This window comes from Aptenodytes patagonicus, chromosome 6 (genome assembly GCF_965638725.1).
Source record: "Aptenodytes patagonicus chromosome 6, bAptPat1.pri.cur, whole genome shotgun sequence".
NCBI classification, from domain to species: domain Eukaryota; kingdom Metazoa; phylum Chordata; class Aves; order Sphenisciformes; family Spheniscidae; genus Aptenodytes; species Aptenodytes patagonicus.
The window spans coordinates 52926547-52950193 of NC_134954.1; the positions used below are offsets into that span (position 1 = coordinate 52926547).

The following is a 23647-nucleotide window of genomic DNA, read 5'->3' on the forward strand; positions in this document are numbered from 1 at the left end:
TTATGAGTATGTTTTGTTTTTAACCTTGCAAGAAGTTTCTATGCCAGCTGCTAAATATTAATATTGCAGTCAGAGTGAACTAGCGCTGTTTTATTTCATGCCTAAGTACTAGCAATTTCCTGGTGTAATTTGCTTAGGTAAAGCCTGAGAAGTCTTCTCTAGGATCAAGTCCTTAAAAACAAGTCTTGGTTGAAGTATCAGATCACTTCTCTCTGCCAAAAAAATGTATAGCTGTTACTAAATATATGTCCTGGAACAGACTTATTTAGCAAGTAAACATACTCATTTTTACTTCAAGTTAATATCGAATTGCTAAGAAACTTGCAGCTATGCTGTATACTAGTGGGAGGTGAAAATCTTAGATAATTTGACAGATGTCACTTTAAAAGGAAGAGACAGAATTGGTAATATCTGTGTTGTGCACAGATCTGCAACCCAACATTAGTAATCTGTTCCTGCCATTCTCAAATAGAGGGGAAAGTATGTTAGTAGATGGGCCAGGATGTCTCCACGCAGCAACCACAAAATGAGCGCCATGCCTGGCTGATGAACAGACTTCTTTATATACGCAGAATGCAATATATCTGCGAACCACGATTTTTTTTTAAGTGATCAAAGTCATTGTCATACCTAAGTTGCACTCATAAATTAAAAGGCTTTGTTCCAGAACTGACTTTGCCACATATCTCACATTCTCAGTCAAGACTATGTTAGTTTTAAGGAAGGAAAAACTGAAAATTGGGTTTAAATTCTGCTATGTGTGCACTTTAGTCTAACTCAAGGCGGAGAGGTACGTTTTGAAAGATGCACAGGTCAGGGCTGGTGCCCAGCTGGGGGCCTCAGCCTGTTGGGCTGAGATGGTGGGGCCTGGCACACGGCTCCTGCCCGAGTTTCAGCTCATCTGGTGGGAGCTGCTGCTTTGCAGCGAGGCAGGTTACGGCTGGCGAGCAACACCTTCTCCCTCAGGACAACAGCTTCTCTCGGGTCCCCCCGAGGCCCTACGGCCACACCGTCCTGTTCGGGAAAAGAAAAACACTTGAAATGCGGCAGACCCCTGTCAGCCCCCGGAGGAAAAGCTGCAAAAACAACGCTCACCTAGACCGTGCTGGGAAGTACCCCGTTCAGCCCCGCAGTTACTGCCCGTACTTACCGCAGCAGCGGGCTGGGCTCGCCCCGCGCGGTCCCACGCCGGGGTGGTGCCGGGTGGCGCGGCCCCGGCGCGTACGGGCTCCGCTCCCGCCCCCGCCGCCGCGCCTTCCCCCGCGCCCCGCCACCATGGCCATGGTGGCGGGGCGCGGGGGAAGGCACAGGGGCTCCGGCGCGGGCGGACCGGGCCGCCCAGGAGAGCTGGACGGAGAGAAGCGCCGCGGCCTCGGGGGAGCCACCTCCGGAGCGCTGCCCGCGGCGCGGAAGGTGCGCGCTGTGGCGGAGAGGGAGGTCCCCGACGCGGGACGGGCGTGCGTGAGGAGCGGGGTCAGCCGGCGGGCGGCTGCGGGCCGGCGCAGGGTAGAGGCCGGGCGGCGTGCTCAGGCCGCGCCGCGGCGGGGCCGCGGGGCAGGTGCGTGCGCGGGGGGCGCCGCTCCCCGCCCGCCGCCCCTGGGTGGCTACAGCACGGCCGGGCTCCACTGGGCGCCGGCGGAGCGCGGCGCTCGCTCGGCTCGCGATCGTGTTTGCGCATGACCCCTCCCCGCCTGCGCCCTCCCCTCCCCTCCCCGGCGGCAGCGGCGGCGGCGGGGAAGGTTAGCCTCAGACACAGGCGGCTGCTCGGCGGCGGCGGCCGCGGCGACGCAGTGCAGAGGTGCGGGCAGGTTGCGCTGGCCCCGCGCCCCGTCTCTCCCGCGCCCCGCCTGCCTCCGGAGCCCGCTCCCCGCCGGCGGCCTCCCCGCGCCGGTGTCGGGCCGGCCCCCCGGCCATGAGCGCGGCGCTGGGTGTCCCCCCGCCGCGCCGCCTCCCCCGCCGCCCCCGGCGGCTGCCGGGCTCCAGGAAAGTAGCTTGATGAGTGTCCAAAGTAGCAGTGGAAGTTTGGAGGGGCCGCCATCTTGGTCCCGGCTCTCCACGTCCCCACCGAGCCTGCAGGGCTGCTCCGCGGCGGCGGCGGCGGCCTCCCAGCTCCACGGCGCGCCGCCCGGCAAGCCGCCCAAGGAAGGTAACCAGCGCGCCGCGGGGCTGCGCGGGGGGCCCGGCCCTCGGGGAGGGGCCCGGCAGCCGCCGCCGGAGGCCGGTCCCGGGCTGGCGGGGAGCGGCGGCGGGAGAGGCTGGTGCCCCCGGCGGCGGCGGTGCGCGGTCAGCGCTGGGCCCGGTGGCGGCGAGGGGAGCCTCGGGCGCTGGGCGAGCGGGGTCCGCCGCCCCCGCCCGCGCCTCCCGCCGCCGCTCGTCACCGTGGCGGCGCCTCGTTGTTCCCCCCTGCCGCCGGGCCGCGGAGGGGGATCGGCCGCGCTCCCTCCGCTCCCGGGCCGTCCGCCCGCCCGCCGCCGCTCGCGTCTCCTCCCGCGGCGGCTCTCCTCGGGCGGCCGCTCGCCGCGTCCTCCCCGAAATCGGTTCCCCTCCGCCAGCGGCAAAGTAAAAGTGCTGCGCCGGAGGATGCGGCCGTTGTTGCTGGATGGAGGGAGTCGGGCACTTTGGCATCATGGAGGTGGGGAGGAGAGAGGGGCCGACGGCGGAGGGTTCGTCCCCGTGGGGAAGGCGCCCTCGGGGGCGGCCGGTTTTACGGCCAGAAGTGACAGGGCGCTTTACGGCCACCACGGAATGACTGCAACTTTCTCCTGTCCTCCATCACGCCTTAGATGATAATATTTTTCTCCTCCCTCCCCTGCTCCTCCCCTCTTGTGTTACACCGACAGCGACAGCAGGGTGTTGTGGGTGTTTGCAGGGAATATCTGTATGAAGGTTATGAGCAAACAAGTCCCTTCGCTATTCCCTTTCGGGTATTGTCTGGTTTTCCTCCTTGCGTTGAAATGTATTGCCACAAGATGTAGCAGTTATACAGCTAGTGAATCGCTCGGTGCTTTTAGCTAAAATAACTACTTGCTGAACGCTGGTTAGTGGCGGAGGAGAACTTTTATACAGGGATACTTGCATACCGAGCAGTTGTATAATTTTACTTGATTTGCCCCAGTTTAATGAATACCGTGTAGCGTTTCTTGTAGCGTCTGCAAAACGTCATTGCCCAAGCAGGAAACTTGCTAACTTAAAATAGTCATAATAGTGAAAATGGGTAGTCTTTGTTTTTCAGGTCTTCCTGTAGCTGCTTGCTTGCCTCTTTTTTTTTTTTTTTTTTTTTTTGGTTGATAAGCGATGTGAGGACTTGGTAACAAGGATTCGACATCCTGAAAATGTATAACGCAGTCCGTGTTTCTCCATTTTCCACGCCAGTAGTTGTCAGACTTGTATCACTCTCTGTTACTTTTGCACACGCTCCTGCAGGTAGCTTGACATGAAATGCTCTAGAAAATACCTGGAAAGGAATTATGGTATATGTTAAAGATGCTGAGTAAAGTGGCAGGCATTTTGTGCTCGTCTTCTCTGGGAAACTGAAGCTCTTAGAAAAACAACAACCACCGTCCAAATATGTAGTTTAAGTTTTATCGAGCGTGGGTTTCTTCAGTGTTGCAACACTTGTTATGAATATGCGTGCATATAATATTCACGTAGAGTGTATACGTGAGGTATTTTTGGATGTATTTCAGATACCCGGCATACAAGCCTGAAACAGATTATTGCAGCACAACTTATATATCTATTTATTTTAAAGAAAAATGGTGTTCCTTGAGTACCTCTATTTAGATAAGGAAAAACATTTTTGTGAAATTAATTTTTAATGTGATGATGATGCTTTTTACTTTTTTCTTTCTTACAACTCATACTGTTGGATTTTTCTGGGTACTGTAATTTACATCCTCTAATACAGATTCAGGGGTTACAGAGTAATCAAAACCCTGGTGTTTGCTTGGTACTATAATGTACTGTATTAGCACCATGTTCCTGGGTCGCGATAATTGTGGGTCTTCACTAGGTAGTTCTGTTTGAAAACTGGCATAAGCTGCCAGCCATGCCTGGGTTGTTATTTTGTGTTCATGCTCATGGGATGTTACCAGCACACCTTACTTTATGTATGTGCATTTTACAATGAAGTATCTCGCCTGAAAGCCATAGGCCCTGAAATATAAACATGTCAGTATGTTCACAGACATTGGCTTATATATGTGAATGATCTCGAATCAAACTAATAAGCGTGCAATATTTGCAATGCAGTGTATTTATAGGAGTTTGTGTTCTCATCGATTCTGAACTTGTGATACCTTGCGATGTTAACAGAGGTTATGAGCTTTGGAGCAGTGCACGAGGCTGCTGGCCCATACTGGATCAGAGCTGCATCGCTGCTAACGCCTGTGCTGGTTTTGAGTGGGTAATATTTCCAGATACAGTGCATTTGGCACTTGGGCTGAGTTTGTGGCCCGGCCTGGCCTTCTTGTTTGTGGATTCAAATCCCTTTGGTTGGCTTCTGTGACAGTTATGTCCATGTTGCCTTCGGAAGCGCAGACCTTCATTGAGTGCACCACGTGTGCTGTGGTTTATCTGACCTTACCTGTGATTTACTGTGGAAGTCTGGCATGAGCCCACATCTCTCATATGGGCTCTTAAAGGTTCTGATTTATTAAGAACAGAAACCCCCAGCACCCTGATTTAGGAAGTCCCAAACATATTCTCTGAAGCTCTAATATGGAGAAAGCAAAAAGAAAAGCTCTGGCATATATAACTATCGCACAAAGTTACTTTTTAAAAAAAAATGCAATGTCTTGTCAGTATCAAAAAGGGACTACTTGGGAAATACAGGTGAAATTAAAGAAAATAACTAATCTTCTTTGAAAGGCACTATAACATCGCAGCAACATTTTTCATTGGATGTTATCTTCTATATCTTGAGTTACAGGGGCGTCATGGCTTAGCTGTATAGATTTGAATTTATGTTGTAAGGTTTTAAAATGAAAGGACTGCAGTGGACTTGAATACAATTGCATCTGTACACTTTTGTTGTACCAGAACTGTCTCTTGTTTGCATTTCAGTATAGCTTGTACATGTCTGTAGTTCTGTCAGTTGTTTTATATGCCAGTAACTTATGTGTGGGATATATGGTCATTTATTCAAGAGCCCTGCAGTAGATGCTGTCAGGAATTTGGGAGGACTGTTACGCAGTATTATGTTACGTACAGTATGTGAACATGTGTCTAAATCTTGTGCCACAGCTCACATAATTGCAATCACACAACTTCATGTTTGAAGTTTCTTGACTTTTGACTGATTTATGCGTGTACAAAGACCAAAGTGCATAGCTGGAAAGTGCTGTTTTGTAAATGGGGGATGTTCAGGCCATTGCTGGCGAGGCAGAGAGACGGAAGAGGTTTTGGGAGATACATATGAGTGTCTTGGAATGGCTTCTCTTGAGATTGGGGGCCGTGCCACGGTGTCTGGTAGTCAAGCATGATGCTTTGCAAGTTATTTTTTGTGTGTGCTGTTGGCTTTGAACACTTTACTAAAAGCAAAACAGAATGCCAAATACAGCTTTGAATTACCACGACAGGAATGTGGATTTCAGTTGTCAAATTTGAGCCCAAATTAATGTATGATGACAAAATGGTAGACAAACTCATGACATGTATTTGACACTCTTTGAGAACTGATGTAGGTGTAGCGAATTTTGTTGGTGACTTTTTTGTAATTTGATAAATGTATATTATTTGTATTTATTGTTACCTAAAATGTGGTGGTAGTTGTTCATCTGAGCATAAAGGTACAGTTTATTTCTTCCTTAAGTTTCCAGTCTAGAAAATGTTCCTAGATGCCAGGTTGTGTCACATATGCTACATACAATGTATTAGTCTATGAACATGAAAGCTACCTGATCTTATTAAAGCTTCCAGGGTTGTTTTTCTCTGTTTTTTGCTTGTAGTGTAAAAACTCAGCCGCTATACTTGTTTAACCAGTAAGTTCTCAGTAAGTTTGTTGATTTTTATCATTCAGCTGTAGATTGAGAATTTTATGGATTTGGCTGGTTTATGTGGGAGCAGGGAAGAATGGGAACACTTTGCATTTAAAGATGATGGTATATTTTTACTTAGGATGGGCACAGCAATCATAAAAGATTATTTAGGCTGGCTGTAGCATGAGCAGGTGTTGTGTAAGAGTTTATGTTGTTCCACTGACATGCATAGATTCTAGCTTGTGATATTATTGCTGGTTTTGTTGCAGGTGTGTTTCTCATAGTGAGCTGATGCTTATGCCAAATTCTTACGAGATTTTATGGCGTGCCCAAATGAGAAATGGGAAAAGATGACCTTTTTTTTTTAATGTGGGCCCTTGTTTGAATCTGGTTTTCTAAAAGGCAAGTGCTGCAGAGAAGAGAGCAAATTAGTACTTGGGTGATTGTTTTGTTGCCTAGAATGGAATTTCCCATTAACCTATTCAATTTTAAATGGAGAGAGAGTCAATATCTTTAAGGACAGGCTGTATTTATTTATTATTATCTCCATTCAAATAAAAAGCTTGTTATTTCTCTCATTCTTTTTTTCCCTATACGTTTTTTTTTCTTGTTTGCTTTTTCTTTCAGCAATTAAATTTTTTTCTTCAGCAAGCTGAAGTAAACTTGCTTATTAGTAATAACACTGGTCTGCAATTAGTCTTGACATTTCTTTGGATTTTCTTAGAGCCTGGTAATCCTAAATGATTGCAAAATACTGTTGGGACTCCTGGGAAAGGCTACTGTATATATGTGCATCACGGTCAAAGTTAGGTCTGTAGAATTTTGCTACCTGAAGAAGGGAGATAATGGAAATATGACAAGCTTAAATTAACCATTTATGCTTTCTGTGTTCTTGATATAAGGTTGTGTTTTGAAGTAGTACTTGCTCCCGATTCAGATTACTCCCGTACTAAATTTCTTGCCCCCATGCTGAGTTTTTTTTACACAAGAAAATGTTGAAGTTAGTAAATTGTGTTTATGCAGTAGTGTATTTCCTGAACTGTAGCTCCCCTAAAACATAAAAGCACACAAGGGGGGGAAAGAAAAGCTTTGTCCTTACGAACTTTATGAACTTCTTTCTGTTTGGCTTGGTGTGTTTCAGCTGTAAAAGAGGAAAAGGGAAATTTGGTTTGCCAAATTGCTCTGAGTGGAGGTGAAGGTAGGTAGAGGAAGAAGAGTGGTCAGGGTTTCTGTTGAGAATGCTGGTGCTCCAGTTGTGATTGCTGGAGAGCGGTTAAACAGAAGCTGGCCACCATAATATAACCCAGTTTCTCAGGTGGGCTTGCAAGTGGAAAACTTCTAATGGTTGCTGAAGATAACAAGGGATGAGTACTGCACTTTATGTTCAGTACTTAAAGACCGAGTTCGGTAGCAGTGGAGAAGGGTTAGTGAGCATCAGAAGGTTATTTTGGATCCTACATTTCCCTTCATCTTGACTCCATCCTTATTGAGATGCTCTGTTTGGGATAGAAACTAAGGGTCTGCTTCCTTTCCAGGCACCTTCTCTCTGGAGGTCATACTCCTTTCTTTCGTTCTGAGCAGAGTGCCGGGATATGCCAGCAGAAAAATCCTGGCAACCAGCCTTTACCTGGGGAGGATGCGGTAGGTGGCGGGAACATGAATGCTTGTAAGCTTTAATTGACCTCAGTCAAACTTAGTCCCAGAAGAGGGGAGCAGAAGGGCTTAAGTGAGGCTGGACATGCTGAAGATTGACGGGGGAAGGCTGGGGCTGTGTGAGCCTTCAGGGTTGGGTCCGTGCTGGAGGGATTGACTGAAATCAGAGTGATTATGTTACTAATTTTAATCATGACTTAAATCAGCAAGCAGGAAATCCTGATTAAATAATTGTTTTTAATTTTATTTTGCATTTGTGCTTAATTATTTTTCCTTAAGAAAAGTTGATTCTAATTGGTCTAATTTGATCATGCCTCTTGCTAGGCAGGAGGGTACACATCTATATGCATTTATTTAAGTAGTTATACAGCTTAGATTCTTAATGTTTAAGAAACATAATTCCCCATGCTTTAGACAGCTTTTAGCTAACTTTATTAGCTAAACAAAATGAATCCTAATTGTGCTAGATACATAAGAAGAAACAAATATATCAAAATGTGTTTTGCATTTAAACCAGATTAAGTAGAATTGTCTGTAGTTTGTGGAATGAGTCAGTTATTTCCGGTCACCGCGCCTTGTGAGGTTCGGAGTTCATAGATCAAATCCAGTCACTGTTCCTTCTTGTTCATCATTTGGAAAAGAAAGCCAGGCTTTCTTGCTTTCCGAGTTGTCAGTTGCCCTTTAGCAGTTCGGAGTGAACCAACTGTTGAAGTGGTTGAACAAACGAAAATGGCAGAAGTGGTTGCTGGCGCAAGCTGGTCGAGTGCTTCAGAGCTCTGATTCGGGCAGCTCAACGGCAGCTTCCAGCGATGTGATGGTTTGGCTGCCAGCAGAACATTAAAGTTTGTATCGTTTGAATGTATTTTTCCCTTGTATGAGTTTAAGAGATCGTAAACTTTAAACCTCACCATAGGTTCTTATTGCTCCAAGTTTAGCTTAAACGTTTAATGCTGGAGCATATTTTTAAAATAGGCAAAGAATAAAAATAATCCACCCTGTGCTCAAAAGGCCTTTTTAGCTTTAGCTGGAGAGGCTCTGAGGCCGACAAGTGTCCTCCAAGGATTTAGAGGGAAAGCTAGGGGTTGTTGCATGATTACACAACTGTGACTGGAATCTGGTTGCTTTGGAATGGGAAACTTAATTTACTAGAGCTTTTACGTGAAACTGAACGTCACGGAGAAGGTCTGGATTCCCTGGGACTGCCTCCGCTTGTTGAGAGTGGCAGCAGGAGCATTAAGTGATGTATCTTGCCTCATCATATCTGCACAGTTTTAAGTGGGTGGAAACTTAAAGGCCACGGTACTTTTTTTATAACGTCCTTAAGAACAAAGCACTCTGCACTTCAGATTTTAAGAGATGAGGGTGGTGGAGAAACTCCGGAATGCCTTCTACAGTAAATGAAGCCCCACCATAATTACTTAGAAATTGGCAAGTACTGGATTTGCTGTCTTTGGACTTCTAATACAGCTATACCTATAAGAGAAAATGAAGAAAAATACCTTTTTTGAGGAATAACAGGAAATCTTGATGCTTATAGAAAAATCCATTGTATGATGTCACATAAACCCAACCTTTTAGATGTTTAATTTTATGACTGTACCTTGAGCTCAAAGCATATAGATGCTTCAAGCACTGTGTCCTGCAGCTGTAGCTTCTGGTGGATTGCAAATTTTTTTTTTTATAAGTAACAGAGCCTCTGAACTATATGCATAAGGACAACAAATTGGAAAGTAATGTTAAATACACAAATAAATATTTAAGTTGCTTTTCATAAATCCTGTAAGTCTGAAAGAATATAATTTAGATCCTGGTCTTCACTTGGTGGGTCTCTGATGCCCTTGGGATCATGCAGCTTTAACAGCAGAGGTGTTTCCCATTTCTCTTCTCCACCACTGAACTCTTGGACCTCTTGATTCTATGGAGGCAAACTCAGATGATGCTACATGTAGGATTTCTAATACTTCTTTCTTTCACTCCTGTGGCTTAGGCTAATCAGGCCTGCACACTGCATAGCTGTATTTGTTAAGTATTGTTTTTTCTAGTTAATGCCGTGTTCTCATAGGTTCCACAGTTTTGTCCTAAATTTTGCAGCTGTACTTCAGCCAATGCTTGGGGGTTTTTTTTGTGCCCTAATACCCTCCTTCTAGCTATTTTGGTCCCCAGGGGGCCTGCGGTCTTTGCTGTTTCTTAGCTTATTCCTAGTAAAAGTGATGAGAGAAATAGTGTCCTTTAACAAGTTGATATTTTCATTATAAAGCAATTGAAAACACGATCCACACATTATTAATAATATTCTCTTTAACATCAGTGGAAACATGTATTTGTAAATTAATATATACAGAATTATAATTTGAAATATGTTTATTTGTTTACACAGGACAAATTTTTTTTGTTGACACTGGTGACTTACAGCATGCTTTATATTTTTCTAAGTGATATCATTGTAAAGACCAACTGTATTTGTACATACAAGATTGTAATGAAACCAGTTCTCTTAATAAATACGTTTGTATGGTGAAAAATGGACTAACTTTGAAATAGCTTTGTTTTTTTATCTTTTACAACTATTAAGTTAGTTTATGTTGGAAAAAAATTTGCAGGTATTATGCTGGAGGTCTTAGTTTATTGGCAAATTCTTTTAGTCTTTATGGGTAATGATCTGTTTTAACAGTTCTGTTAAAAGTTGTATTAAAAGGTGTATCAGAAGTTTTTGAACTTTTCAAAGTAAAAGTCCTTTGTTACTGCTAAGGTATATCCAGGAAAAGTGTCCTGCTTCCTTTTCACAGCTCTTTTCCTCCCGGAGTGTTCCCTTCACCAGCCAGGTGAGAAGAGTGGTGGTGGTCCAGGTGGTGTGATTGTCTTCATAAAGTAATTTTTTTTGTTCTAGTTGTGGTAGTGGTGATTATAGATTATTAAGAGTAGGTTTATCGGTATTAGTCACTAGGTTTTTTGTTCATTTTTTGTTTCTTTTGCAAGTCAGTTATTCCTTGAGCTGGCTGTTGTTCAGGAGTGGTTGCTGTGTCTTTGATACATGTTTTAGAAACTTTTTGATAATTAGTGTTGCATTTTAGTTTCAGTAGTTAAAAAACCAGTACTGAACTATGGTAAAAGGCTATCTTGCAAGTTTTCTACAAGCTTTAACTTAGAATAAAGTGGAGTAGTTCTTGTTCTAGTACCTTTGTATTTAGTATCATGAAGGGCCATTATGAGGAGTGAGATTTTCATATTTTAAAGTTAGTATAGGATACAAATAGAAGTAATTCCTGAAGATGCAGATTTAGAATTTTTAAATGAGATACAAAAAGCACTTTTTGCTGTGCATGTTACTGCCTCAGTATGTGATTGCTTTTTGTGAAGTTCATTGCCTATTTAATTTACCTCTACTTATATAACCAGATTGCATATTACCTCTTTCTAATTAAATTGTATTATTAAATGATTGTGATACTAATTATGCCTAAGACGGGTAACACCAGTATTCAAACTATGAAAGACAAATATCATGGTCTTTGCTTCCTTGTTAGGTGGTATTTTGTATTCTGCATCCATAGTTTTTTTTTCAGTCCCTTGCTTGATACATGCTGTCACGTCCAGAACATCCAAGTGGTTAGTATTAAGGAAGAGGCAATTTTATATATCGTGCATGTACATACTTTTATATATACACAAAATGCGTGTGTGAAGTCTTGATGAGCTGTCTGTCTAGTCATTAGGAATACTAATGTTGTTAGGACCCCCCCATCCCCCATAGCAGTCTCATAAACAAGCTAAGCTTGCACAAAAACTTCAGCTGCTTTTTAGTAAAAATGTTCTAAATTCCTGTTGTCTCTTATTACATACTTCTTAAAAACTTGTTTCATTTTTTCAAATATGTGATTTTGTTAAACTTGCTGATGAGTATTGCAGATGATAAAAAGTTTTGGCTGCTGGATTAATCGTGCTAGTTTTGCCATATCTTGAGTTTTAGCTTTTTATATTGCTGTTTGCTTTTAAACAGAAAAATAGAAACATGCAGAGTTCACAAAAAAGCAGAGTCTGATTGTGTCTTAGATTATATATTAATATTATATTTCTTGTATTTTTCTCCCTATTTGTTATACTTGCAACATATATCTAATTTGGCAATGAAATATTGAAACTATGACAACAAAATAATTTCCAGTAAATGACCTTAATAGTGATCCATTCCACTCCCCCCCCCCGGTGTCGTGTGATTGAAAGTTGACCTGATTTGTTCTCCTGGCTAAATCGCAACGTGCTGTTCTCTCTGAGCCTTTCACTTGTTTTTCTCTATTAGAGAAGTGCAAACAACAGGCACCAGTATCTGCCATCGTCTGACACCACCTTCCTGCTGTTTTCCTTAAATCTCTCTTTTTCTTCAAGTTTGTTCATACAAAAAAAAGAGAGCGAGAGAGAGAACCTGCTATTTTTACTTTTTTTGTTGTTCTTAAGGCTTTGAAATGCCATCTTTCTAAGGGAAGCGGGTGATGAGGCAGCAGTATCAGTGACTGTCAGAAGCTGCAGAATTTGGCGGTGCACCACCATCCCTATGGCTCTGCAGGTGGGGTGTGTGCTCTCTCCTAGACCAGGTCCCTCGGCCTGCCTCTTCTCACTGCCCGTTTCCCTTCCTGACCAGTGCTGGGCCACAAGGGTGATCTCCAGTCTCGTCCTGCTCTTCTGCTTCCCCTGTGCTTCTCTAAACTGTCATTTTCCTCCTCAAATCGTGGTCCCCCTGCTCAGCTTTCATTTGTGCATGCTGTTGATTTTGCTGGAGGGAGGGTAGTCTTTGATAAAGGGAGCTGGTTGATGCAGTACAAGCAGGAACCTTCCAGATGTTCAAGTGTCAACTGCCCATGCTCAGCTGGAGGTGCACTCGGTGACATGGTTTTGCAAGGATGTAGCCGGGAGTCTCTCCTCTTGTGTCCCGTGGCACGTCGCCGCGTGGGAGCTCTCCCGCTGTAGAGCCGGCAGCAATGGTGAGTGCTTCGTGCAGTTAAGGGTTCACAGTCGCAGGTGCCTGTGTCTAGAAAGGAGAGGAATTTTGGGTGTCAAAATTCTGCTTGACCACCAGTTACCAGTTGAGAAAAGGTGAAATCCAGTTTTAAGATTGTTATGGATAAAGGTCCAAATGAGGGATTTTTGGGAAAGAACAGATTTTGTTAGTATTTTTTCAGTCTTTAATAATGGAAATTCCTCATGTTTTTTAGGTTTAAGTCAAGACAGGTCATTACAGTTGCTTTTTGTTACGTCCACTGAATTGAATCTGTTGGGTTTGTTGTATGAATGATCCAAAGATACCGAGCGGAAGAGTTTATTTCTGGCCAAACAAGACATTTTTGTACGAGTTCTCTCATTTGGTAAATAAAGACTTTAGCCTTGTCTGACCGTACAGGCAGCGGTCTCATTTGGACTGTCTGCCTTTTCTAACTGATGGAGGTAAGCCTGGCTCGGTTCTGGATCCTCTCGAAGTCCATCATAGATTTATTGATAGATTTATTCCATTTTAAAAACATCTCCCGTGTGGTTAGCTCAGCGTTTAGTTACCCCCAAAATCAGGAGCGTGGAAGCAGTCATGTTAAATGTACGCCAGGTGAAATGCATCCCCATTTGTCAACCATTGGTAAGGTGTGATGCTACCTTTCAGTAGCACTGGCTGTTCTGTCAATTGGCTGTAGGAAGTAGCGTCCGGGAAGCCCACTTCAGCCATCCAAGGAATTTCATGGTCCTCCCCTGCCTCTGGTGTGAGCTATTTTAAGGAGAAGTCCTGCTTTATCTCCTGTCAGTTGGGGAAGAGAACTTGGATTACACTTGTTTTGGCTTAAATTATGGCCGCACTGGTCCACAGAAGCCAGTGTAGCGTCCTTATCCTTTAAGAAGAAATGTGGTTAGTTTTGTAGGGCCACAAGTACTATGCAGCTGAGTGTTCAGGTGCTTCTACATGGTGGATGATGTTAATTGCACATAAGTATTTTTACTGGTGTCTTGAAATATGTTTTGAATATATACCTGAAAATATTTTTTTTTTTTTTTTCGATTTGCAATATCAAAGACTTACAACTCTGCCTTTTCCTAATTTCTGGTTGCCTTCAGGGCTTTAACTGCATTTGTGTTACGAAATTTTATTCATGTGATCACAGACTTTGTTCCATGAAGTCTGTTCTTCACTCAGCATGCAAGATGGGCAGTTCTCAGGAAGGGACTGTGTTGAAAGGAATGAGAATCCACTCTTTCTTTCTTCTAAAACTTGAATGAAAGTGATAGTATAGCAGAAAAGAAAGCTGGTTTAAAATTAGGCGATGAGTGCTGGATAGGAGAAACGGCTGTAATGCAGATTTCTTTAATGATAATGCTGAGCAACACTGAAACCGAATTTTTGACAGATGATTACATAGGATGTTTCTTTGTCTGTGAACTGGGTGGGTGCTGAATTTTTAAAAATGTTCAGTACACAAAGTTGCAACTGAATTTAATGTATGCTGTTGGTATCATCAGGCTTTGTAGCTGGGCTGTAAGAAGGATGAGTACAAAGTTTAAAATATTTTTCCCCTGAGCCTTGACCTTGATTTTTCACTGATCCACATGTGATTTCATACAAGTCTCATTTTTTTCTCTATCTGTGGAATGGGAGCAATGCTGCAAGGTCCTAGGAAAATGTAGGTGTAGTCGTCAACATGTCAGCTTTGTGTGTGTGTAATTTATCTATTTAGACCTGTATTCTGAGAGGCTCCTCCCTACAAGGGACTTTGAGGAAATGAGTTTCTTTCCCTATTCAGCGAAGCTTGGATTGTCTTGCCAGTTTAGAGGCTGCTGGTTGAGTTGTAAATTTAAAAAAAAAAAACAAAACAAAACCAAAAACCACAGAAACCTAAGGAACAGTATCTAGTTGCCTGATTCTTTGAGCACCACCTAGCCTCTAGACCGGGTGCCTACAAGAGAAAAATAGTGAGCCATCTCGCAGGTAGCGCTGCCCTACTCAGCACGGGGGGCAGGGTCCCTGTTGCATGAGCTGCCTGGTGGTGTGGTGGTTTCTCACGAAGCTTGTGATTCTGCAGTCTAAATCTCTTAATATAATTTTTTTTTCTCCAAGTTTTAGTGTTTTCTATGCTGTGTGCTCCATACAGGTGTTTTGAAAGGAGGAAATTGACAGTGTTATTTGAGGTTAATACCTTTTTTTCTTAAAATGGTGTAGTTCAAAAGCCAAAATAGTTCGTGAGTCTTGTGGTTACAGTTAGAGGTGAATTTACTGTCCCAGTTTAATCTTAGAGGTGTAATAAGCTTTTTTGCGTGTTTGACGTTAAACTGTGGCCTCTTATATAAGTATGTGGATGTTGAAGTTCTAGTTGATCACAATGTCATGAGTGAAATAGATTAATATATTTGGAAAGACTTAGGATTTTCTGTTTAATTTCTTACTTGTAGCATGTTCCTCACTATGTAATGGCGAGAACAATACAGGTTAAGAGTTATGTACTGTGATTGGCAGTTTATGTCCTGTGTGCTCCAGGGAGCAGAGCACTTGCCTTGGCCTTGAGGGTCAGTGGGCTGTCTGCGCTGGGGAGATTTTGAAGTTCATGAGGGCAGAAATGGCAGTAGGACCTACAGAAGTAAGGAGATTAGGAAGTTCAGGGAATTAACAACTGAAACACACCCCTATTGACACAAATACAGCTTTCAAATACCAAATGACTGGTATTATAACTCTAAATTTATTCTGTGAAATTGTTGGGGGGTTTTGGACTGCCTTTCTACCCTATAGGTAACTACCAGCCAAATTTATTTGGGGAAAAGGTGCACAATTTATATTTGTTCCTTCATGGTTTACTTTTTCTGAGGAGTGAGGGTGAGAACCAAAAACCCTGTGGGAAGGGGCATTTCTCGCTCTCTTCCTGCTCGGTAGGTGACCTCTGCTTTTAACTTCCTTTTCACTCCTTCCTTAGATAGCAGAAACTAGTGTTTATTTTTGATACGTGCAAAAAGCCTGTGCCATTTTAAATTCTTGCAGAACAGCCATTTCGTGAACTTGAGAGTTTAGAGCTCCCGGTTTGTTTCCTTATAACTGAACGCAGCAAATGAAATTTGCTGTACTTTCTGGCATTTCTCTAGGTAGATAGATGTTCCTTCTTCAGGACTGCTCCAGGCTTTTAGTCCTTTTCAGCATAGAAATAGAGGGATGGAAAGTAGTGAGCTTTTGTTCAGTGCGATACACTTTTTGAGAGTATCACAAAACTGGTGTTATCTTGTGACCTGTTAGTCTGCATCGCCAACAAGCGACCCATGAACTTGCAGTGTGCTTCTCATTGCCTCTTCCCCAAGGGGACAGGGAGCGTCTGGTTTTGCAGCAAATGAAGCTGAAATGGGCAAATTCTGCTTCTCTCTGTTTGGATACCTTTTACAGAGCTGTCTGGAAGCAACAGTAATTGCTGCAGATTCCTCTACATAGAGATGAAAAGGGAGCTGGTAGAGATAGGCAGGCAGCACGTTACCTGCATGTGTGCGGCCCAGGCTGTATGAGTTTTTATCTCTCTTGACATAATGTTGTGTTCAAGGCAGATGTTTGATACCTAGGAAGACATTTTTTTAGTGTTCCTGCCACAGATGTGTCGTGTAACTTTGGCCAAGATGTTAGGTGCTTTCTGTAAAATATAAATAGGCTTGTCTTACCTTATAGGGGGATTGTAGGCATAAACTTGTCTGTGTATTGTATATTTGTTTATCGATCATAGTAGCAGTACAGTGTAATACAGCAACACTGATACTGCCCTATGGGACACTAACAAGGACTTTTTTACTTTTGATTGACCAAGGATCTCCAGTAGACTAAAGCAACCCAAAGAGGTGCCATCATATTTTCTTCTAATCTTTCTTCTAACTTGGTAGAATACAAACATAAAACAATGCATTTAGTGTAGTTTTTCCTTAACCAGTATGTTGTTCTTAACTCTGAAGAAAGAAAAGTTACTGCTTTTGACCTTACAGCTATGTAATGAATCTTCCCTTTCCAGGAGCAAGCTGCATGGAACCTAGATGTGATTGTTTAAAGCTTTACAGGAGACTTCAGAGAGGTTAGTATCACATTTATGCAGGCACAGACTATAGGGGTCAGAGATGACAGGAAACATCAGGAGGATGTATTAGTTGGCTACCCAGTTGCTGCCAAAACTGACAGTTGTCTTGAACAAAACTTTATTAAAAGCACTTTAAATGAGTGCTTTGTATCTCTGATTATTCCGTCACTGTAGCAGATGTTCAAATCAGATGCTGTCATTAAAAAAGAGTTTTATTGAAGTTGCATTTGTTTTTCAGTATCTGTACATTTGTTCTAAATGGACTAAATGCTTAGAGCAGTACTTTAGACAGTGAGAGTCAACTAGTCAATAAACCTGCTCTCGGGTATCACTGTCTTTAGCTGTGAAGAGTGCAAAATGGTCAGTGAAGACTATGTTAACAAACCTACTTGTTTCTTTGAAACACTCTGGCTCTGCCAGTTGGCTGTTAAATGGTAGGAGTTGATGGTGTTGAAAAGCCACCAAAATCCTTCTGCCAAATCAGAACCTGCTCTTTGATCGCTCTTGGCAGTTCAGAATAATCTAGAGTACAATTGCAAGTGAATAATCCAGATTTTTAAAAAAGCAGGAAAATATGACACTTGGGATTACATAGCGACAAGTTTCAAAGGAATGGAAACCATTCCTGGTAACGAACATATTCAGGATATCACCCATCTAGTTTGTATATGTTCAGAGTGTTGACTTCTTTGTCAGGCTCGTTCTGCATGTGGTATTGTAGCCAACAACTCAGGAAATCTGGTTTTGGCAAATATTTTATTATTTAAGCTCTTAGTTGTACGAGTTCAGAATAGGTCTTTTTAAGTAGGACATTTCCAGAAGGGATATTATTCGCTGATGCTACTTTTCTGTGGAGTATTTTTTGTAGTGGCTTTTCTGTTTGATTGATATAGGAGGGCTCTCATGATGGGGAAAGATCTTGCAGTTTGGGATTTCGATGTAGGAAGTACACTCAGATCTTACCTAACTCAATATTGTTTTTAAGAGCCTAGAAGGGATTACTGGACATGGAGAGGTATTTTGCATGTGGGCAGTTCTTCCTCTAGGTGGACTGTTCTGCTGTTTGGGCACAGCAGGTGTTTCTGTTACTATGCCCATGAACTGATCTGTTGAATTCAGTTTTTGTCTAGTTAAGGTGTGCAGGAGCAGAGGACAAAATACAGTGATACCAATCTTCAAAATGTAGCCTCCTTACTGCTGGTGAGGGGTGGCAATTCCAAGATAAAAAGCTTTCAAGATACTAGTAATATAATGTATGTTCTTTCAGCTGTCCTTTTTCCCTTCATTCATCGCATTAAACATTATTCAACAGACTCGGGAAGGACCTTGTCGTGGTTCTGTTGCTCATAGCAGTATTTGCTATGCTAACGCTTCCTGTACGTGGTGCACGTGGAGTTATATTAGAAGTTTGGGAAATGGATAGGTAGATGCAGTGTTGAATGTTCTATGCTGTATCTTGTCTTCTCTTTATTAATTATTCTGTACTTGCCAACTCCTATCATTAATATGGGAAAAAAAACTGCAAAAATAATGGCATAGTAATTTCTGGGGCAAGATGGGAAAAATCTGGTTTGTGAAGAATTCCTTCAGGAGAAGCTATCATAAAGAAAAGTCTGGCTAAAACCCCAATACCTTTTGGCAAGTATTCACATGCCAAATAAAACTAAATGTTGACTCTTGTTTTCTGAATAATGAACAGGATTGGAATGAGACACAGCATGCCATGGAATGAAACACATTGTTTCAGTGAATATTGCAAAAAAGCTTCGGTAGCTTTCAGACCCATCAGCACCATTAATTGTTAGACAGACTTCAGTCTTGAAAGCTGCCATAGACATGAATATTATCACTTTGCAGGTTTGGGATGTAATTTTTGAAGATGCTCAATCGGTTGGGTTTCTTCTTTCTTTTCAAGTCTTTCTATTGCCTACGTTAGTGCTTATCTTTCATAGGTACTGTGCTGCACCTCAAACAGGTTGTGCTTACATCTATGCAATAGGTTTGTTGTCTGTGACGTTGAAGGACAGTGCAATTACTTTTATGCAATATCTTCGGAAAATGCTGTCAGTCAGAAATAAGAGCTGTTGGTTGCTTCAGGAGGCCAGTGCATCACTCTTGAGCCATGTGTGGCTTTCAGGCAATTCAGTTGTACTTCCAAGGGGTAGAATTGGTAGAGGGACTCGTCAGAAAGGAGGCATCACTGGCTTGCCTTGGACATAGTTGCGTGCCTGGTTCAGCCCCAATTACAATAGAATAGACCCTTGGGGAGCTATTGTTCTCTCTGTTGTATGAATCACTCCCTGAGCTCTGAATGAGCCATTCCGAGTTCCCATCCTTGTGGCATATACCCCCACACATGAGTATATATTGTTGGTTTGTGGCCAGATAAAGGCACTGGTAAGCAACTTGTAAATTTATCTCTGCCTCTGCTGCCTACAGCCATCTGATGAGACACATAATGGCCAAGGGATCCTTAGAATAGGGTGCCTAGCTGAAAGGCGGAGAGAATTAAACATTCTTAAATTGTTACACACAAGTGTCTCCTAGCTGATCTGGAGTTGGCCCAGGTGGTTTATTCATAAGTCTTTCTTCAAGGTGTTAGCAGAGGTTCCCTCAGGAACATATTTCTCTGTAATTCACTTTTCCTTTCGAGGTTGTTAGCCAGACAATTGAAATCCAAAAACTGGCAGCATAGAGGTGAAGTCTAAAGAACATTAATTTTTTTTTAACATTAAAGAATTTATTTCTGTTGTAGAATGATTTGCAGAAAACTACGTATCTATGCAGCAGCCAAAGTTTTCTTTGTTTTAGATCAAATTTCTGGACTGTTGAACTGTTGGGAAAAGTGAAATAAACAACCTTCAAATAGCATTTAAAAAAAGTGAGCTATGGTCATTTGAAAAAACCTTCGAAAAAGACTTCCAAAAAGAAGTAGGCTGCGTCTTGTGGAGGGGAGGGACAAAGGGAATATTTTCCTGTTTTTTCAGCACCAGAACAATTAATGTTGAACAGTAGAGTCCAGGTAACCCAACAACCTAACCAAAATGCTCTTCCTCATCAGCTCTTAGTTCATGGGAAATCAGCCAGAAGTTGTTGTGTTTGGGTTTTTTTTCCTCCCGATCAGAAAAACCATATTTTCTCTACTTTGTATTTTAATAAGTTTGCATCCAGCAATCGTACAACTGTAATCAGCAGACACAAATTTTATAAAAGTACTTTGGAAGTGGATTTTTAAATCATATTTGTCAAAAACTGCTGTCTTCTGATGTTTATAGGGAAGATTTTTTTTCTTACAATTTGTTAAATTTACCGTAGTTGTGCTTTTTTAGGCCAAAATTTGCCAGTTACATTACTTCCCTCCAACAGGTTTTGAGTAGACTAAAGCCTGATCTGTCTGCCTGCTAATTGTCTAGCTTTTTCCCACCTTTCTCTCACCCCCCAGCCTCCCATAAGCAGTAGTCACCTTTCACTTGCCTGCATCCCTTTGCCCATCCTTTTGGACACAGTCTTTCTCATTTTAAAAGGATCAGTTTGTGGAATAAAAGTTCGCTTTAGATTATTAAGAAAAGCATTTTAAGTTCACCTAGGCACCTTGGCAGTGATAAGGGGTGTGTTTGTTAGCAGACAGCAGTGCATAAATAGGGAAGATAACTTTAGTGAGAAATACTGTTTTTCTACTTCTTTTTCTGTGTTGTGTGCTTCAGTGTTACTGGCCCAGGGACTGAGAAATACTGCATTTTCACTGTGCATTTAAAAAGACTCTTGATTAATTACATGGATTCTGTTCTTTCCTGACCTTGGGGTTAGATATGTGTCTCTCTCATAAGGAATTTCTTATCACTTAAGATCTTTTCAAACAGCTAGTTTCACTTGAACACCAGGATGTATTTTTCCCTTTTCTATTGCATCTACTGCTGTTTGACTTCAGCTACAGAGAAGGTTTTAAACTCTAATGTAGTACCCTGTACTTTTTCATGTCATCTGTTGTTTGAAGGTTATAGTAGCTATATAGTCCTCTGTAAAAGAAGTTAGTCCTCTTGATTGGAAAGCCATTTCTAAAGAAATTTCTAAAGAAAGCATTTCTAAATTTTCAGGTTAAATTTTGTCGTAGGTAATATGTATGTTGTTACTCTGTTAAGTATTTTGGAAGAGCTGGAACCCTGGGGTCTTGGTAAATGGTGTCCTGTAGGTTTTGGTTATGTAGCTATTGTTAGGAGGTAAATATAGTTCCGGGATTTTGTTTATTTATTTTAAATCTCAGAGATTGTATCTTGCTGTCTGCCCTACTGACTGCTGATTTAGGTTGAGTGGGACCTTCTTGACTTCTGAGGCCACAGTGCTGAATGACTGTGGCCTCAGGATTGTGATTCACGTTGGAATGTGATGCGCTTCAAAGCCTTCTGCTAAGGGCAGGCTGTGTTTTTGCCGTTATCTTAGAATTGAATTCTTCTCAAATTACTGCTGCTTGGCTTTATGCCATCATACTAGCATCTCAACTTGTTTTCTTAGCACATAGTAGTTTTCAAGGCTGTTTCCAATTCTGTTTTCTGTGATTCCCCAAAACATGCTTTGGAAGAAAGGCTATTCAAGACATGGTTTAGCAACAGAGGTCAACTTTGTGGGTTTTTTTGATTCATTTCTTAATCTCACAGCCCAAATGTTCTATTTTAAATGGAACAGGTGTCATTTTTTGCAATTTAAAAATCAAGAAATTTGCATTCACTCCGTACAGTTTCATGTCTTACTGTATTTTGGTTTGCCTTGCTTTTTCACTTGATTAGACTTGTATTTTAGAGCTCTGTGTGTTCCTTCACTGACAGCTTGTTCTGGATTGCTTTATCCCCCATTGGCTTTATAAGGTGCTGAAGCATGTATGAGGTATAACCTGTAATAAATAGAAAGTTTTACTGTTAATAGGAAGAGACCTTGATCAACATGACAATAACTTGCTAGTGTTTACCTAACCACAAAACAGTTTGCTACCAAGTAGTTTGTTTTCTTGGAGGCAGAAGTATTAGCTTCTTTACCTTATTTTCCTGGTGAATGAAAAAGTCCTTTCTGGTTGGTTCTGCAATAAGGAAAGTCCAGAGTTTAAGAAAGGTAAGAGAGAAGAATGAAGTTGAGTGCATGGTTTGGTTGGTTTGGTTGGTTTGGTTTTGTTGTTTGGTTATTTATTTTCCAAATGAGACAAGAGAGTAGTAGCTCACTTAAAAGGAAATATACATGGATGCAGAGTCAAGATCTATCTTCATGTTGGTGAAAGAAGAAAGTAGTTGTATGAGCTTTTTGTTTTCTTTAGGAGACTGCTTAAGGATTTAAAAAACTGTATTTTTACTGATTTTCTGTAGTCTGTTTTGCATTTGATATTTTAAAGCTTTCCTTTTATCTGCTGGTACACGTGTATTCTAGAATGACAAGAGCTGTCATACTCAGTTGTTAAGAAGTTAAATTATTAGAGCATCAACATAATGGGATAAATGCATATTTAGGATGTTCCAAATTGAAATAAACAGCTAATTAAAGACTTTAGGGATTGCATTGCAATGCTGTTAAACAGTGGGTTCTATACTTGGAATGGTTAGCATGCTTAAAGTCTGGTGTTCATAACTTCAAAGATTGTTTGATACCTTTACAGGAATTTTGATTAAAAAAAAAAGGGGGGGGGGGCCTGCTTTCCAAGCTGCTTTTCTTACCATTTGAAATGTGTACCTTCCCCCCCCCCCCCCTTTCTTTTCCCACCCCTCACCCTTTTAGTGATATTAGTTAGCTTTACTGATATAAAGGATGCTGTCAGTGAAAAGACTATGTGGTGGTAATATTATCAATGTTAATGTGAAGTATTCCGAAAAATGTTGGACATGATTCTCGTAGCATGTGTGTTACCATAAAATTTGAGTGCCTACTAGGAGCACATTAGGAAATTCGATTTACATTTGGGCTATTGTTGAACTGTCGTCTTCTCTTCAATAGATAGGTCTCTGTGTTGAAGTATTTTGCTTTGGCATTAAAAGCTATACGCGTATAAGTCTGTTAAAGAAACCAGACTAAACCAGTATGCCTTTCACTTAAGTGAAAGGTGGTTTGTGCTGGCCTTGAATTCAGGAGAAGGGGGCCTCAATCTAATCTGGAGGGTGGTTCTAAGAAGAATCTGGCTTCTGCATAATGAACTTTATCTTCATTGTAGAAAGCTGACAATGTGTGAAGCTGTTGATCTTTCTTCATCTCGAAGCTGTAATTGATTGCCAGATAACAAGAGTCCATTCAGGGTAATAAGAGAGTCGAAGATAAAGATTGAGTCTTGGAGCTTGATTCCATATTTAGAGGAAAAGAAAAACATGTCTGATCTGTCAAGCCTTTGTGTTTGGGACTGCAGTGCTGCTCTGTAGTCTAGCAGTGTTTGAGATAGAGATTGTAGTACGTGTGTATCTCAAAGGATCCAGTTTTAGGAGGTGAAGACTTGCAGTTGCAACTGTCTGCTAAACCTTTTCTCCTAAAATGTCAATTTTACTGAGGTATGAGCAAATTCGGTTAAATAACTGGATCTTTTGCAAGCATTTGTATATTTGGAGGTGTGGGGCCTTGGGGTACAGGTGTAGTTGGACTTTATTATTTTCTGGTCAGCAGTTCTGAAAAATTCAAACTACCGTGGAGAATCCTGATTCCTTACATCTCTGTTTTGCTAAGGCAGAATATGGTATAATTGATTATACCAAATGCCATGAAAAATTGCTTCTCTGAATTTATAACTTTGACTTTTGACGTAACCCATTGCTTAACAAATTCTCAGAGGAGTTTGGAGTTCTTTTCAAAAGAATTCTTGCAAAAAGTGTCCTTTTCAGGACAAGAAATCTGTATATTTTATATTAGTTTTTAGAGGAGAGGCTGTATATGGTTCTGAAAGATAAATTAATATGGAAGATACCATGACTTCCAAAAAATACAACAGCTAGG

General features: G+C 41.9%; 1 protein-coding gene across 3 annotated transcripts in view; it reads left to right on the plus strand.

Moving 5' to 3' along the window:
• Window positions 1-1335: 1335 nt before the first annotated feature.
• The window catches only part of TLK1 (tousled like kinase 1), a 69990-nt gene continuing 47678 nt past the window's right edge, over window positions 1336-23647 (plus strand). The window contains exon 1 of one of the 3 annotated variants that reach the window (XM_076342621.1): window positions 1336-1413. Coding sequence is in view for 1 of the 3 variants with exons in the window: in XM_076342620.1 (XP_076198735.1) it covers window positions 1996-2146 (151 nt within the window). In the remaining 2 variants the exon portion in view is untranslated. Of the gene's footprint in view, window positions 1414-1892; window positions 2147-16674; window positions 16694-23647 lie in introns of those variants that run through there. The other 2 variants (XM_076342620.1, XM_076342623.1) reach the window with 2 other exon arrangements.